Consider the following 17,682-nt stretch of genomic DNA (forward strand, 5'->3'; position numbering starts at 1 on the left):
CCTTGACATATTTAATTCAAATATTTTTTATATAACTAATTAGTGTCCACATTAACAAGAGGGAAGTACTGCCAAGTTATATTTTTGTCTACTGTTATTTTGCACAGAAAATGATGGTTAATTCGCTTGCTCAGTGGGTGAATCAGCATTTGTTGGCAGAGTGTCATTGGTAAATTGGGTTTGTTCAAGCTGGGATTCATTCTCTGTAAATAAGGCCATTAATGATTTTTTTTCTATTATGGACATGTCACAAAGAAAAAAAAAAAGTTATTATGAACCATAAATTCATTGCTGTTGTCTTTTATCCGATTGTGTGACCATCAGACTCCAGGTCTGCTGTTACTGCTGAGCCCAACAGAACTTACTGCTCCTGTCCCCCAAGGAAAGGAGTGATTTAAAGCTATTGATGAACGAGTTATCATTAAAAATGACTGTGCAAAGTATTGTTCCATGCTATATATCTGTATTTGTGTCCACTAATGGAGTAAAAGGCATAAAACATCTCTGCATTTAAAGGTGGTGTTATTGACAGAAAGTTCTTTTTTCTTTATGAAGTAGAGCCAAAGATAAACTTCTGCATAGATGTTACTGTCATTATTTCTTGATTTAAAAAAAATAAAATCTTACATTAATGTCAGCATCAATTCTTTTCTTCCAGCTTCTGTGTGCTTCTCATTTTTTAAATACTGTCAGCATTAATAGTGAATCTCCTAGTGTCATATATCAGTAGTTGTAAATAAGAAAAAATATTATTATTTGAATTGCTTGTTCTACACCTTATAACAGAAGACTATTACTTCCCCATGAGCTTTCAGTCTTTACCTATTATCACTTTTCGTGTTTGATTTGATTGCTGGTGTTACTTTTTATATTTGTGTTGAGAGCAAAGGAAAATCTCTTTGAGAATCAGAAGTTTATGCTGCAAACTTCTATCTCAGGAATTCCTAACTGTGTTAGAATAATGCTGTTAATATAATTGGCAATAATACATTGCCAGTTCTATTAAATTAATTAAGATGCTGCTTCTCCAGTGTGAAAAGTTTCATTTAATGAGGGATTTGATTTGCAGGAGGTTTTTTTGCATCTTCTGACCACTTTTTCATTTTCATAAAATGCTGCTTTCTCCTCTCTTACATATTTTTTCACTCTTCAAAATTGAATAATTTTATTACATTAATGCCAATTCAGACAGTGAGTAATTTAACCTACTCATACATTTTGAGGTTATGAAAATACTGTTACTGTTAAATGTGGAGAAAAGAGTTTGTTAGCAAATCATAATGTAATAATGAACCAGTTTTCCAGCTGTGTTCTTACTGGAGAACAATTCCTTTGTTCCTGTTGACTCAAGCTTTCTGCTTCCATGTCCTTCCTTGTATTTACATAGATCTCTAACAGAGGTGTAAATGATGTCTATTTTTAGAAAGGTTTTCTTGGTTTGAAATGTAAATGTCTATTTCAATAGCCCTTGTGGATGAAACTGAATAAATCTGAATATTTTATTACATTCAGGTGTGGTACTGGAGTAGGTAAGTAATTCCTTTTCTGCTGCAAAAATGGGGTTTGGTTCAAGTTTTCTATTGTCTAATTGAGTTAATATTGAGTCTCATATAATGAGCTGTACCATGTAAGGGGACTGTTTTTCCTTTCCAGACACTTTAGCCAGACTACAGTATTAGAAAAATTAACTTCACTTCTGTCTAAATATTCTTTTGTTTAATTTCATCTTGATTATTTCCCTTCAGAACTGACTTTTTCATGATAATAGAAAGGTGTTTTCTTGGTGATAGAAAATCCTGTCATGTAGAGAGTTTAAAAGTAAATTTTAGTTCTTACAAAAGAAGATAGATTGAGAGCTCTGGATATTATAAAGTTTCTACATAAACAGAAATGATTGAAAGTTTCTCTTGATGTTTCATCGCTATTAACTGTGTTGCTGAATGAAATTAAATTGACTATAGGTATAAGCTGTACTACACAAACAGCCCATGGGAAAGAAATGCACATGCAAAAATTAGGTGTATGGCCAAATAACCAGAAAGAAAGCACCTTTAAATCAGAATTGATAGGAAATTAATATAAACTGAAATGTGTAATGTATAAACAGTCTGTTTAATGTTTTTTGATCCAAAACAGCTGCAGCCATGGGCTTTAGTTGTGCATGTCACAGAAAAAGAATCAAAATCTTGTGCAGTACAATTTACCCTTTAATCTGCAGATCCTTACTGGAAAAATAAGCACCTGGGTAGTGAAAAGCAGACCATTTGTTTGTTATAAATAAAAAGGTGACCTATTTTCAGTAATGCCATGTATATTTAGCCTTGCCAGAAGTATCAGTGTGGCTTTTCTGAGCGTGCTGAGCCTCACTCCTGGCAGGGAGAAGGTTCCAGGTGCTCTTTGGCACATTCTGCTCCCCCTCAGTGTGCCTTGGAGCTCCCATTGACTGTTCTGTGGACAAGCATGGAGGGGTTTGTTTTTACATGATGTGCCTCTCTTTTATGTTGTAAAATTGTGAGCTGTTTCATAGAGTATTCATAGAGTATTTCATATTTCACTGAGCAGCTTACAGAATTCAGAGGAATGGGAAGAACTGAAGGTTTGTAGAAACCTGGGAAGGTGTGGGGGGTTTGGTTTAGATGGGGGTTTTTTGTTGTTTCTTTGAGGTTTTTTTTGTTTTGGTTTGGGGGTTTTTTAAGCTGTTTTTTCCCAGGAAGAGTAGATGTTCCTCTGTAGAATGGTGGACCTGTAACTGAGGCGAAAATTTTGACCTGAGCTCCAGTGGGTGCAGTGAAGAGTGGAATTAATTCCTGCTCATGCTGAGATTTTGAGGTTGGAAGTTCTCTTTCAGCATGGACCCTTGTCATGCTTGGAGGACTCTTACATGTGTTCTAGGGTTCAGGTTTAAAAATCAACTCAAAATTATGGTGATTGGCATATTTTTGTTGCATAAATTTGTCCCCCCTTTAACTTCAGTGTTGTTGTAGTAACAGTTCTTACATGTGAAAACAAAAGCTTGATTGCTTTAAGGCTGTTAATTGAACTTCTGTGTCTCTTGTTTAGGCATACTTATATAAGAAATCCTCAAATTTAGGAAGGAAAAAAAAAAAATCCCCAAACACCTCACCTGGTTTATGTCAGTCATCAAAAGGAAAAAAAAAATTAAAATTTTAACTTAGGCATATTTATTGGCAAGAAATTAGAATTCTTTGATGAATTCTTTGAAGCCAGGTGTGAGGAAAATCATTCCAAATCCATTTAAAACTGTGATATTTTGAATAATCACAAGCATAAACTTGAACTGTTCTGGGATTTGCCTGGTAGGTTTATTCTTCATCTGTTTACCACAAGCAGATTCTGGTGATGATGGTTTGTCTAGTGCAAAAAAAAAAAAGACTAAACAGAGCTAGAAGGGAGACTTTTGGGACACCATAAACAGGGAATGTGAAATTTCAAAAGCGATTTCAAGCCAATTTAATATATGTGGAAAATACATGTATTTTCCAAATTATTCCTAAGGTTTTAATTAGTAACATAGTTGATATGGATTTTTATTTATTGAGTCAAAGAGCCACAATTCCCATAGTATTACTCCTGTCTTGAAGGGCACACAGAATGGGACTTCACTGAATACAGCAGAGGAAATTTTACAGCAGATAATCTCAGATGTCAGGAAAAGCCAAAATGCAAGAAATAGTTTTCTTGGAGGTTCTGCAAAAAGCTTTCTTTTGGCAGCTAAAGGTCACACAGCTCCAACCTTTGTCTCCTGGCAGAGCATTGAAAGGGATTTCAAAACTTCTTTTGTAGCCTTCTATTTTAACACTTTAAATGCTTTAAGTTTTCTTTCAAAAGGAGTTTAGGAGAGCTGCTGGATCCTCTGCTTTGTAACTCAACATCCTTTTTTGATTAGATAATTATTCTATAGTTACTTAAAAAAAGGCTTAATGCTGTACCTTCAACAGGTAATTCAGCACTAGAAGGGAGAATTCTATCCATACAAGTATTTGCATATGCAATTATGGCAGTGAGGCCAGAGATACAAACTGTGGCAGGTGGAGTGCACAGAGAAACATTTAATACTGAGGAAAAAATGAGCTCATATTTATGGGATTCAATAGCTTTAGCCCATTAAAATATATTGGGTTGTGAAGTAATTTTTTTCCACACTGCTGACTAGAATCTGCACCTTTGAGAATTCATGTAGATGCTGTATTATTTAGTATTCTCAGAAATATATATATATATGTAGCATTCATTAGTCTTCCTTACCAGAGTAAATAGCTTTAGATAGCTCTTTACAGGATATGTCAATTTGTTTTCTCAATTTGTGCAGTGCAAACATTTCTCCCTTACAGACTGTGTAAGCATTGTTTCAGAAAGTTCAATTTTAATGCATCAAAATTAACTTTTAAAGATCAGGATTTGGAGGATGAAACCTGAAATACAGTGTTATAGATACTTAGATTATATTGTGCAGTAGTTAGAAGCTATCAGTTGTCTGTATTGTAGAACTCTGCTAATCAGTTCTGAAATAAAATTAATTATCAGCCTATCTTGATTTCCCTTGCTTTCTATGAAAAAGCAGGGACATATCCCGGAAAACTTATTAATAAAAATCCAGATTTCTTTAACAAAATTTAAATGTCTTTTTAGTCTTGTAGTACATTACAGTACATAGAAATTACAGTATCCCTGTTCTATGCTTTGCTTCGGTTCTGGAAAGATCTCAGATAATAATCCTAATTTTCAGAGCACAAAGAAACACATCATTTCGATATATGATGAGTTTTGGGTGATAGCTGGCTACTGTGTGTTTTGTTGATCAAATTAACGTTCGAATCCATGTTTTAACCAGGTTCTGGTTAAAATGTGGTTAAAACCACATTTTATTTAAGTAGTTGAAGTTCTTCTCCCAAGCCCTAATATTTCATGGTTCTTGAAACCAAGTTCAAGTGAGCTTCTATGGAAACCAGAAGGAAAAAGTCATTTGTCCATATGGCTTTTCCTTCTCTTGGGTTTTCTCTTCTCCTTTTCCCACTGCTATTGTTTTGCTGTACAGAGGCAGGAACACTTTCTTGTGGTTTAAGTAGATAAAAGTTGGAAGAATCCAGTCAGGAAAAGAGTATTACAGTACCCCAACTGCTGTAACAATAAAATCCTTTGACATCTTTTGGATCATTTAATTTATCTCTCAGTGGAGCCTAGAGACCTGCATTTGTGGTGCTGACACACTTTAATAAATCTGCTTTGTGATTATCTTCCTGAAAAATTCAATTTCTACAGATACTCGATATCTTAAGTGCAAATACTGCTATTATACCATTTGCTCAATTCCCATTGAAGTCCAGAAGAGGTTTTTTATGTGAAAAAATATGATGGTGGTTTATTGACCTTCATGGTCTGTATGCAGTGGTGGGAGTGACTTTCATTTCAAAGACTGAAAAATAGGTTTTGTGTGTGGCTTGAAGGGGGTGATTTGTTCATGCATAGTTGGTTGCTATTAAGAAGTTTCAGTGTGAGACTGCAGGTTTCAGGGCAAGGTAAAGCTTTGTCAGCAGTAAATTTCTCTGGCCTTGTTCCAGGCTGGTGCCATGAGGGAAGATTTGCCATAGTTACCCATGTCTCAATAGAGTTCTTCAAAAAAATCACTGATTTTCGGTGTTGTGTGCCATAAAAAAGTTTCTCCATTTGTGTCTATTACAACTGAAATTTGGTCTTTGATTAAAGTAATAAAGTCTAAGATTTTGATGGCAAATTTCTCCTCCACTTTAAAAAACCTGGCTGTTGCACTGGCTATGCCATGGTTGTGTGTTTGTGTCCCCTCTTGGCTGGATAATGTGGTGTTGGGGTCTGTCCTGCCTCTGTGTGCGTTGTTAGAGATGGGCAGGATCATTCCACAGGATTCTTGGATCCCTCAAAAGAGCTGGTATTGTATTGGATATTGGGAATACATGTGGAGGAGCAGAGAATATGAGACATGTAATACACAGAACAAGGATAAATTTCTTTCGTTTTTTTTCCTAGTGAAACACATGAGTTTAAGTTGTGTTCATAACCAGCAGATTGAAGATCTCAGCATGGTGGGAGAAGCCCCTGCATGGGAAAGGGTGGCAGACAGCTGACCTCTGCAGAAATCTGCTTTTCTGGGTCAGCTTGATGATGAAGCTCATGGAGGTGTCTGCTGAGCTGATTTGCACTTTGGCAAGTGCTGGTGTTTGGGAAGTGGTGCTGGCAAACATTTCTGGTAGAAATCCCACATATCTGAGTTCTCTATAGCTCAGAAAACATGACATGAGAATGCTGATGGTTGGGGAAAATGTAAATTACAGTAGTCACAAACCGTAGTAAAATAGAGTAGTTACAAACTGTAGTAAAATCGAGTAGTTAAAAACTAGTAAATTAGAGTAATCACAAACTGTAGTAAAATAGACTAGTTACAAACTGTAGTAAATTAGAGTAGTTACAAACTATTGTAAATTAGAGCAGTTACAAACAGTAGTATTCACGTTACACCCAGCTGTGGGCCTAATTTCTGCCATTAAGTGCTGCCATACAAACACAGCAAGAAAAAGCTTGAGCACCATGAAGTCCAGGAGAGTTTTAATTTTTGAATTACCAAAAAACAGATTGACTGCATCCTTCAGTTATAAATGCAAATGGTCAAAAATCATTTCTGCTTAAAATTAGATCAAAATGCATAAGCTCTAAAGGAAAAAGCACCTGAAGTTTTGAGTGTTGGGTGTGGAGACAGGTTCCCTCTTGATACAGTATTTTCTGGGTTGTCCATCATAACGGAATACAATTTTAAGCAGTTTCCTGAAATTTACCATCAATAAATGTAACTCACTGAATAGTGAGGCTGAGCCGGTGGTCATGGAAATTCAGTCTTTAAAGTCACTTTAAAATTTTGGAGAGTTTGCCTTTTCCAGTGGTGCTGAAAAAATATGGAAGAAGATCTAATGCATTATTTTCTGGGGTAAATGGATGCTTTGGAGAAACACAGCTACCAAAGGTGTGTGCAACTGTTTCTCAATTATATTTTTTAAACTTTATATTTTTAAGGTACTGAGATACTTGGAACTGCTGATGGCATTCCCATTGCAGTCTTGCCACTTATATAATTCATGCTATATAATTTTAGCTTTAAATATTTGATTGCTCTGAAATTCTCTTATCAAATGGGAACATACTTGCTTGATTTTTGCCTTCCTTAAAAAAGCCATTAAAATTCCTAGCAGTTTGTGCTGAGTGCTGGCAACAGGTACATTTGACTCAGTGAGGCATGGGACTTCAATTTGGTTATAGGGAGGATAAATGTAATTCAGAATCATGTAACAAGCATCAGGAATCAGAGAAAGACTGTCAGTAGATAAAGTTAAATGTAGAAAAAGTGCAGGATAGAAAATTAAATTTTCACTATATAATTTTTTACTACCTTGCTTTTGTATTTCCTACCAGTTTGATGTAACTTTTGCATCTAAAATGTGATTTAGTCCTGTGAGGTACCATTTATTTTAAAGACTTTACTCTGTTAGTTATGTTTTTTTTTTTTTAAAAATAAGACCAATATTTAAAAGTATTCAAATATTTCTTAACAGAAACCAAAGCCTTGAACAAGAATTACAGGATTAAGTTTGTCTCATGTTTTTCTAGCTGTATGCTAAATAAAAAATAACTCCATTTTGCAAAGTAGTATAACATACAGCAATATATTTAAATTTTCTGTTCCAAGCACAGATATTTCTCCATGCATTATTTATAACCACTGGTATTGTAATTTCCCACTTTTTTAGGAAGTCACCATTGAAATGCAAAAATTGCTTCACACAATTTTGAAAGGTACAACTGGAGTTTTATTTTCAGCAGGTTGTGTTTTGTAGGTAAACTGACTTTTCCTTGGTTCAGTGGAAATCTGAATGCAACATCAGAACTGGGTCTTGGCTAATCTTGGTTGGACCTGACCTTTTGAAAGTATTGTGTTTGCCACCATTTTCAGTTTCTTCTTCCCTTCTGGGTGAAAAAGCCTTCTCTGTCATGCAGAATACCTGCAGGCTTTTTGAAAGAACAATTCTTTTAAAGCCATGATGTTTGTCTAAAAGGCAGTTTTTGTCTTGTGAAAATGCAGTCCTGCCTTCCTGCACAGCCTAAAAAAACCTGTTTACTCTTGGAATTTCCAGGTGTGGCGCTTTTGTGTATGAAAACACAGAGTAATTTAGTGGTGGGGGAATTCACATTGTCTAATGGGGATCCCTGGGGTTGTAGTGATTTGTTTGAGAATCACCTGCAGCGTCCACCAGTATCAGAGGGATTCAGATGATGCTGAATTCCTTGTCCCTGATGGCTTTCAGTAAACACAATTCTTGAGGGAGTTGTTTCTCCCTGGTGACAAGTTCCTCTCAATGGAATATGTGTGTGTGCCGGGAACATCTCTCACTTCACTGTGGTAGTCCTGAAGAATCCAAACCACGGGCAGTTTCTGAGATTTAAATTTGTCTTTTCTGTGACTGATTTTGCAGGGCTACAGAATTTCACCAGAGTCTTCATGTTACCCTTAAAGGTCATTAAATAATGTTAAGATTTTAGATATTTTCAGTAAGGCTTCATACATGTTTAAATGAAAATATGTGTAAGTGGGAAGGAAAAATTGCTAAGGAAGTAAGGAACCAACATTTTATTCATTTTTAATTAATCACTTCAATCTTAATGTAACATTAATTAAATGCAGCAAGGTTTAGTCACTCTACCTCATAAGATTTCATGGTGTAGCTTTAATCAGGTTATCAAATGATCACATTGTATAAATAGGCAAATACATCACATCAGTGGTGTGTAACATTCAGGCTATTTAAACCACAACTACTCTCCATCTATAGCATGTTAATTATCATCACCACATTTAGCTTTTCTTTTCCTAAACAGAGAAAGAGAGAATGAATGATTATAATTTAGAATTATTTTTATGCACATACTTGAATCATGTCAGTTTGATAAGGCTCAAAATTGGGGAAATGCTGTGCATTTAATTATTATGTAGTTGTTTTGCTCTATGCTGTTGAGCAATACAGAAATGTTAGATACCTTGCTTGCCTTTAGTTGGTTTGAAAAGCACTTTGAGGTCTGTAGGGCAAAATGCCATATTAAATCTCCCTAATAATTTCTGAAAGAGCTGATTTGCATCAATAGCAATATGTATAATCAATCAATAAAGACAGAGCAGAACAGGATGTTTATAGCCAAACCTGATAGTCAGCTGGGAGAAAACAGAGAAGTAGGCTTGCCATAGAATTGATGCAACTCCTAGAAGCTCCATGGTTTTTTTAATAGCCTTTGGCAGCCATCTATTAATATTTTTTTAAGAACCATCAAGCCTTCTGCCTCTAATGGTCTGTTTGCTAGAGTGTGGCAGGTGTGTATAGATGAGAAACACAGACCTGAGAGCCCTTTCTCTGGCCTTTACTACCTGTTGGTGTTGAGTTACATATTTACATCAATCTCTTGATTTCTGCATTTTTATAAGGTCTGTGATGAATTAAATAAATTCTTTGGCTCTTCCTTTAGACAATTTTACTTGCTTTAGACGGTCTGTCATACCTCAGGTCCTTAATTGCACCAGTCCCTGACACAGGAACTGATTCAGCTTAGAAATAGAGATCAATTATTCATGAAGAATAAGCTTCCTTGTTGTAGTTCTGAAGCTGGGAGCACTGACACACTGTAAGAATAACTGTTCATTCTTTACTGGCCCTGTTGAAAGCTCCACAGATGTTTTAATCCATTTTCAAAAGGTGGTAGTGTTTTAACTTAAGCCGGAGTCAAGTAAAGGAAAGTAGTAACCAGAACTAACTAATGAGTTCTGCAATGAAGTCCCACTTGATTATGCTTCAGATGTGCCAGATTTGTTTTAGGACACTAACTCAAATTAAATGCATTTGATTTGCCATATGGTACTCTTCATTTTCTCAGATTTGTAATGTAAACCTGTAAGATGGTGCTGACACCCAAAATGAGCTCCAGAGAAATAAAATTACTCAATTACAAATAGCATATGAATCGTTGCACTGACACCAAGCACTCCTTGATTCCTGCTCGCCAGGGGCTTGGTTTGGCTCTGGTCTGAAGGAAGAGTTTGACTGACATGGTGGAGCCCAGCCTGAGCAGCTGAGTGCTCTAAACACAGCCAGTTTGTCTTTTTCCTATAAGGCTAACCAGCTGAAGAAATACAGTTTGGCTGCTCTCCAAATGGCAGTTAGTTGATAGTTTATTCTAGATATGTTTTTAAAGATTTTTTAAAAATTAATTTCATTAGTTTTATTAGTATTAGAGCATTATTATTCTTTAAGTCTATTAGTCTGGGGAAACATTTCATTTTTTTTAATGAATCCAAAACACACTGTATGAACTTTGCAGTTGTTGCCAAGGAGTTGAAGAATGCTGGTGGTGTAGAGTCTGCATTACAATAAAAACAGATTGGAAGAGCACAGCATCTTGCATGTAAAGCCTTCTCCTACATTGGTGCTGGGTTAAATATTTATTGTTGGGCTTGTGTGTGAGAACAGTGCAAGTGGAATAAAGCAGTTAAACTCTTAAAATGCTGTACTATTGAATTGAACATTCCTGTCATAAAAATATTAATTCTATACTGTCAAGGATGGTGATAAAATCCCCCAAACCACCATATTTTATGGTCCCCTTAACCAAAGCTGTAAACATTTCATATATAAACTTTCATGCATAAGAAAAACTAAATTTCATGGTTGCTGTAGGAAGGCATCTCTTCAGCTCCTGGTAGGCTGATAGAAATGGGGGTTGGTGGATATTCAGAATTAAGTGTCAGAAGCTGTATTTCACAATTTCACATCATTCAGTGAGCCTTTAAACATTAAAGGCACAACAGGCTACTCATCACTTATGAAACTTGACCAGCTGTGGTGGGCAGTGTCAAGTGAGGAGATCTGATCTATGCTGCAGTGTAGAACACTGGCTGATCCTTAAATGCCTTGTGATTCCTGGAAGGAGCAGTGGATCTTGTACACAGCCATATGCACAAAATCACAACCATGGCTTTTTGCCTGGGTGTGTGCTGTGCACTGGGTTTGAGTGGGAGGAGACTGTAGGAGATGCAGTTGTGATTATTAAAACACCTTTTCCGATGAATTTGTTGTTTGGGTTTTTACCATCTTGGACAGGCCTTGAACAACTGTGGCTGTACGTAAGAATGGCAGGAGCAGAAATGCTTAACAGATTAAAAAAAAGGAGTAATACAACCACCTTTCAAAATTACTTATGAAATGGAAGCTATGTCTTGAAGGTATTTTAAAATAATTTTCTGTGAGACTCTGCAGCCTTTATTTAAACTGTGTAATATGCAATTGCATTATTCACAGCACTGAAATGAAACTGTGAAGCAATAATTATGCTAATTTTGAAATGGGGAAATACCAAGATTTGTCTCTGTCTAACATTTTCCTGATAACCTTGGAGACTTTAATATACAGAATTTGCTGTATTTTTGTGTTAAAGTAGAACCAATTTTAGGCTATTCTTCTAGAAAGCCTGTAATTTTGTTGGTAGAGGTGAGGAAGTTATATTATACTATATAAACTGTTGGCTAAATGCAAATAATCTCCAGTACTTCAACTTCCTAATATTCTTGAAAAGAAACCTGAGTAGCTTATTTGCTGTAATAGATGTTGAAAGCCTTTATGCCTACTGTTTATTAAGTGTTTAATTACCTGGTAGATTTAAAAGCTACACAAGTATGTGACACTCAGTCTGGGCTTGATTTCCAGTTTCCATATTTATTACAGTTCTGTTGCTAAGATTTCACCATTAAATAGTTACGTGAAAGAAATACAAAGATTTCCCTGACTAGAATTGTTTTAAGAAACCTACACAGAAAATGTGTATTATTTATACAGAAAATGTGTATTGAGTAACTTTAGCCTTTTAATTTTTTTTTCTCTTAAGGTCTACTTTGTGGGAAATTCTTTACATTGCCAGCATTTTTCATATTTAGATTGAATATGATAATCCCATTCAGCTTTTTGTTGTGGCAGAGCATGCTATTAACTGAATAAAAAAATTATTCCTTAGGAGCCATTAAAGATCTCAAAATCTTCCAAAAGGCACCACCATGAGGCCTTCTAATCTGCTGGCCAGCATGAGGCATTCCATGTGCCTTAATTCTTCTTCCTGCCACTTCAGATAAGAATTTCTTTGTCCTCTGAAAGACTTGGCCATGTTGCAGCAAAACTTCACTCTGCCATTTTAAAGTTGCTTCAACCCAAAGAATGCTGTTTAAATGAGATAGTGCTACAAGTCTTCAAGAGCCTGACTGCAAATAATTAAGTAGAGATTTGATTTGTGGTTGTTTTTTTCAGAGCCAGAGCTTCAACTGTGTGGAAAAGGCTAGATGTCCAGGATACAATGTGAGTTCTGTGCAGATTCAGGGAGATGCAGATTATTTCATCAACCACCTCGGAGTACCTGCCACACAGTTTTCCTATGAGGACATCAAAGCATCAGAGGTAACTGTTACTAAAAATGGACAAAATGAAAGTAGCAGGAAGATAGAACTATGTTTTCTCAGGTTATCATGTGTTGTAGTGGATATTTATCTCCTCTAAGTGTGTTTTTTTAGGTCTTCAGAGGAATTTTTTGTTGTCACTTAGCAGCTATTCCACATAGTTTTCATTCTAGATCTGTGTATATACAATCTACAGACCACGAGAAAGAATCTGCAAAATTCAATATATCAAAATAGTGAGTATTTCCCAGCAACATTTACAATATGAACATTGAAGGTTCCCTTGGCTATTGTCTACTTTAATCCAGAGTTATTCTTCATGTTCAGTTAACCTTGTAAATATGCATTTTTGTCTCTCAGAATGACTCATCAACGTAATTAAAATCATGAATGACAATATTTCTATATTTATTTAAACATGACACTCTAAATTTGGTTCTTTGTTAAAAATTCAGCTTTTGTCCTTCTTGAAAATTCATTTCCTAGAAATAAACTTGGTAAGTGTAATCTGCAGTCTTGAAGTAGACATACTGCACTTCTCAGACTGGAGGAGACCTTGACCCCATGAGGTCTGTTTTATGTGAGAAATAAATCTGCTTGGCACAATGTGTAAATTCCTCTTGGCAAGAGGATGGAATTTTTCCCTAAAAGTGAAATCACACAGAATGATTAAATTTGGATTATTTGCTGTATCTTTGTTATTTATTGTCCAGGTTGTTAACAGTCCTCCAGGAGATAAGCTGATTGTCTCTTCTATCAAACAAGAAATCTGTTTATCCTTTACTGTTTATTGCCATTGTTTATTGTGGATTCTGTTTATTGACAGATATTTATAAAGCAGATAAATTATTCTGTGTTGACAGCCATATTAATAAACATTGTGAGAATTTCTGTTAGGCAGGTTAGCGGCTGATAAAAATCTGTTGGTTTGCAGGGAGGGATTTTTGCTTGTTTGTTTCCATCCAGCTTTTTTAACTACGCCTCAGCTTTGTCAGCTTTGTTGCAAAACAAGATTTGGGCAAACAGGTTCAGAAATGGACTGTTCTGATGTGCTTTTGTTGGTTGTAATTTTGTGATGTTGGTTTCCTCTTCTGTCTCTCCCACTGCTGTGACCTGCTCAGGAATCACTCTTCCTTTGGAATATCCATCACTTGTTTATTTTACCCACCTCTCAGCCAGCGTGCAGTGTCAGGTAAAACTGATGCTGTTGCACAGCTGGAAAAAAACTGGTTTGGAGTTAAAAAGCCCAAGACCTGTGCTTGTATTCTTCCTCCAGAGCAGCAGCTCCAGGTCAGCTTTAGAAATGCATTTCTTCCCCAGTCGGAGCGATGCCAGTCCGCAGAGAGAAAGTTGTAAAAACCTTCCATTGACAGCAACCTGAGGAGTAAATACGAGCAAATAAAAGCTGTAAGAGGAAACATTCAGGCCAGAAGAGTAAGTAAAACTGTCTGGCTTGGAATTACGTAATACAGTGAACCACAGCCTCGGGGAGGTTAAATCTGCCTGGCAAGTGCCCATGGTGGGGTCTGTGAGCCAGCAAAGTGCATTCTGAGAACTCAGCCACTGCTGTAAAAGTGCACTGGGTGAAATGCACCTCGTTCATTCACCAGCAGAAAATATGCAGCATTTTTAGTCTCAAAGTAAGTAAGCTTGGAAGAATTTCTCAAGTGGAAAAAATCATAATATTGCCCCAGTTTCCAAGGATTCTCTTGCATTTGCTGAAGAAAGCTTTCCTCATCTCCTTACCTCCTTATGATTAGTAATATGTTAGGAGACAGGCTGATCAGGTTTTCCTAATACTGCTGATTATTTTGCTTTCAGTATGAGTTATGCTATTCAAGGGAATGATTAGTGTGTATCCAAGTGACTATGTAGAGTCTCCAGAGAGAGACCGAAGTGTTGATTTCAAATCAGAGTTTCTCTGCTCCTGAAAGCCATGATTGGTCTATTAGTGCTCACCTCAGCAGAGAATAGTATTAGAAACATATTCAGTTACATTTACAGCAACAAGGAAGAGTAACATAAACTAAGAGAGCTGTTAAATCAAAGACTTGTCTTAGCCACTCTATGTGCTACACAAAAGCTGGATATCAGTCAAATTACTTCATTGTATGAGCATTGGTATGTCAGAAATAACTGCATGGCACAGGTGAGTAGATTCTGATTTTTTTCCCTATTTGTGGACTATTTCTGTGCTCTTGAAAATATTAGTTTTGTTTATTTTCTCACCCAAAAATGGTGTAACAGGTATAACACATATATGTCCTCCATAATGAGAAAATGCATGTAACAGACAGACAGATGTGTTCATCACAACTCTGCTTGGTGTCAGATATAAATTCCTCTCTTGTGATATTTTAACTTTGTAAACAAAATAATCTTATTTACATGACTGAAGCTCAGCTCTTGGTTACCTGATTGTAAATTATTAATAACTCCAAAAACACCGGATATGGTGGTGTATGACCTCAGGGATGTGCACTCAATTTCTGTTTGGATTCATGATGGTTCTCATTTTTGAATGGATGTACATGGATTGTGTGCCTGCCCTATCACTTAGAGCTCACCTTGTCTCTCATACTTCTCTCCCTTAGTTCCTTAAGATTTGCATTGTTTTTCTTTTTGTATGAGCATCAGCTTTGTAATTTTCCATTTTCATTTTCCTCTTGATGGAGCACCTTAAAGTGTACTTTGCTCTGCTAGACTCAACATTCTGATGGCCTTTTTTATTTCCTGAAAGGGGACAGGGAAATGTAGTTTATAAAAGATCTGTGTTTGGGTAGTACTGGGCTTCTTCCCTGAAGGGAAAAGCTCCAACCCCCTAGTTACAAGTTAATTTATTTTGATTCCTTCTTTCCTAGCACAGTTTATAGCATAGCTGCTGAAGTCCTGGAGCACAAGTAATCACAGAGACTGAGGAAAAGAGCCTTGCTGTGGCTGCCTAATGTTTGGGTAGTAGAGAAAATATAAACTGGGTTTTCCATAGTTTCAGTCAGAGATTTGACTTCTTCTCCAGCATTGTAACTCAAACATCATTGAACTGTTCCGCATTTTGAGTTCCATCACTTACAAACTTCAGCTGATACAGGTGTATTTAGAGCTTTTTTCAAGATGGAAATTAATTGGCTGTTACCATCCATTTCTGTGTCATTGCAGTCTACAGTTTCAGAAGGAATCCATTTTTTGAAATTATAGTTGGATGATTTCCTATGTTACCTGCATATTATTCATCCTTAGTGCATCCCGTTACAGAATGATTCCTGTCTGATAAAACAGAATCTTAAATCCCCTCTGTGATAATGTAGCAGTTTACATCAACATTAGCATTATTACTTTGTTTGGGGAAAAAAACTGCTGCACATGCACATTATTAAAAAATAACCAACAACTTGCTCCTTTTCTCTTTTTTTTTAATATTTATTGATGGACACATAATCATCATGAAACATTTCATAGTAGATGTCCACATTTGGGTATGCAGGACTCACAGAACATTTACTTTTACACCTAGATCATAAAAGTTGTTTTCCGTATCTTCACTCGAACTTAAGTACAGGCAAGAAGTATAAAAATTATCTGTCACATTATTCACAGGCTAGACCAAGGTAGTGTAATACCATGGACCACTAAGCTAATTTAGAAGAAAAATGAAAAGAGGTTTCTTTATAGAAGGCATTTGTATGTAATATATGTAGAAGAGTTTAGAATTTTGACAGTTTGAGATTGTATCCTCTTTAGAGAGAATGCATAATGATTTTTATTTCTGTTGAAATATGCATAACTTTCTGAAGGTAACTTTCAACTTTCATTAGGGCCCTTAAAAGTGATTTTCACCCACACTGGTGTAAAACAGAGGGCACTAAATCTTAACTCTTCAGTGAATGTGGCTTCTCAGTGGTTGTTACCATCCTCCCTCCCACCCTGTCCTGCCCTCTTTTCTTCCTTTTTATCACTCTTTGGGGAAGCTTCCTGCAGTTTCTTGATTTCAGTGTTTACATGCTTAGACTGACACATCATGCACTTCTCTCAAAAGAGCTCAAAAACTTTCCAAGATTTCTTTGTTATGAGAAAAGGAACAGAGGAACCATCCTTGGTGGAGAGAACTTAGGGTCTAGTTTACAGAAAAATAACTCTCATGTTGCAAGCTGCTTTTGTCTCTTTGATGTGCTGATGTTGGTGTAAGGGAGGGCTCAGGCAGCTTGGAGTGCTGTTCAGTGCATCTCCCTTGTATCTGTTCCAGAGTGAGAAGGAACCTCAAACACATTTCATTTTTAAATGCATCTATATGTATAATCAATGTGGCTTTGTGGAAAGAAATAAAGTCTGTGGTGTAGTTTCATCTCCACAAATACAACCTTGTACCTGTGTGTGCATGTTGAAAGCAAACCTGAGTAGTCTGACCTGTGGTATTCTTTATTTTTAGCTGCTTTTGTATCAGTCATATAATCACTGCTCAAACAGTTCCAGTGCTTAAAGTCAATCCATTTGTATTTTCTGAAGCTCTGTGTTCTTAATGCAGTTACTCACCATCTTGAATCACAGCATTAATCCATTGTCACTCTATATCCAGATGATTTTCTCCTTTATTTCTGGTGTGTCCTCCTTCAGTCCCTTTCCAGCCAGGAAAGAGTCAGTGCAGCCATGACATTTTGAGATTTCTGACTGCTTGGATTATCTACAGCTGACCAGGCCCTTCTGGTAAATGTCCTGCTGTTTATCTGACATTATTATTTGTGTCCTCCTTGATTTAGTGTCACCCGGAACCAATTAATTTATCAAAGCCAAGTATATTTATCAAGAAATTTCATCACAGCATCATTTTCTTGGAGGGATCAGACCAGGCCATGTGCAAAGACATGAGGTGCTTAATTCAGCCTTAGCTGCTCAGCAGAGAACTTCAGGACCTGTGGCATTGGTGTGAATGTCCTTAGAAGAGATTTAGTCTGAATCTATAATTCCAGGGAGATTCCTACCCCAAACAGAAGCCTTGTTTCTCCTCTTACATTTAGTCTAGGAGGGAGTTTGCACAACAGCAGTGTGTTACTGTGATGATCTGTGATTTGGTAGCTTTTCCATCTGGAAATACAGCTCTGCATGGCTCCCCCTCACTCCCTGTTTTAATTTTCTTTTCTCCCCGGTACACGTTAAATTTTTTAAGG

At 36.4% G+C, this 17,682-nt stretch overlaps 1 protein-coding gene across 1 annotated transcript in view; it reads left to right on the forward strand.

Annotated features, from left to right (window-relative positions):
* NAALADL2 (N-acetylated alpha-linked acidic dipeptidase like 2) overlaps positions 1 to 17,682 on the forward strand; it is a 414,540-nt gene that overhangs the window by 336,305 nt on the left and 60,553 nt on the right. The window contains exon 11 of the mRNA XM_059479300.1: positions 12,378 to 12,524. Within this exon, the coding sequence (XP_059335283.1) occupies positions 12,378 to 12,524 (147 nt within the window). The remainder of the gene's footprint in view (positions 1 to 12,377; positions 12,525 to 17,682) is intronic.

Source organism: Ammospiza nelsoni, chromosome 10 (assembly GCF_027579445.1).
Source record: "Ammospiza nelsoni isolate bAmmNel1 chromosome 10, bAmmNel1.pri, whole genome shotgun sequence".
In the NCBI taxonomy this organism is placed as follows: Eukaryota; Metazoa; Chordata; class Aves; order Passeriformes; family Passerellidae; genus Ammospiza; species Ammospiza nelsoni.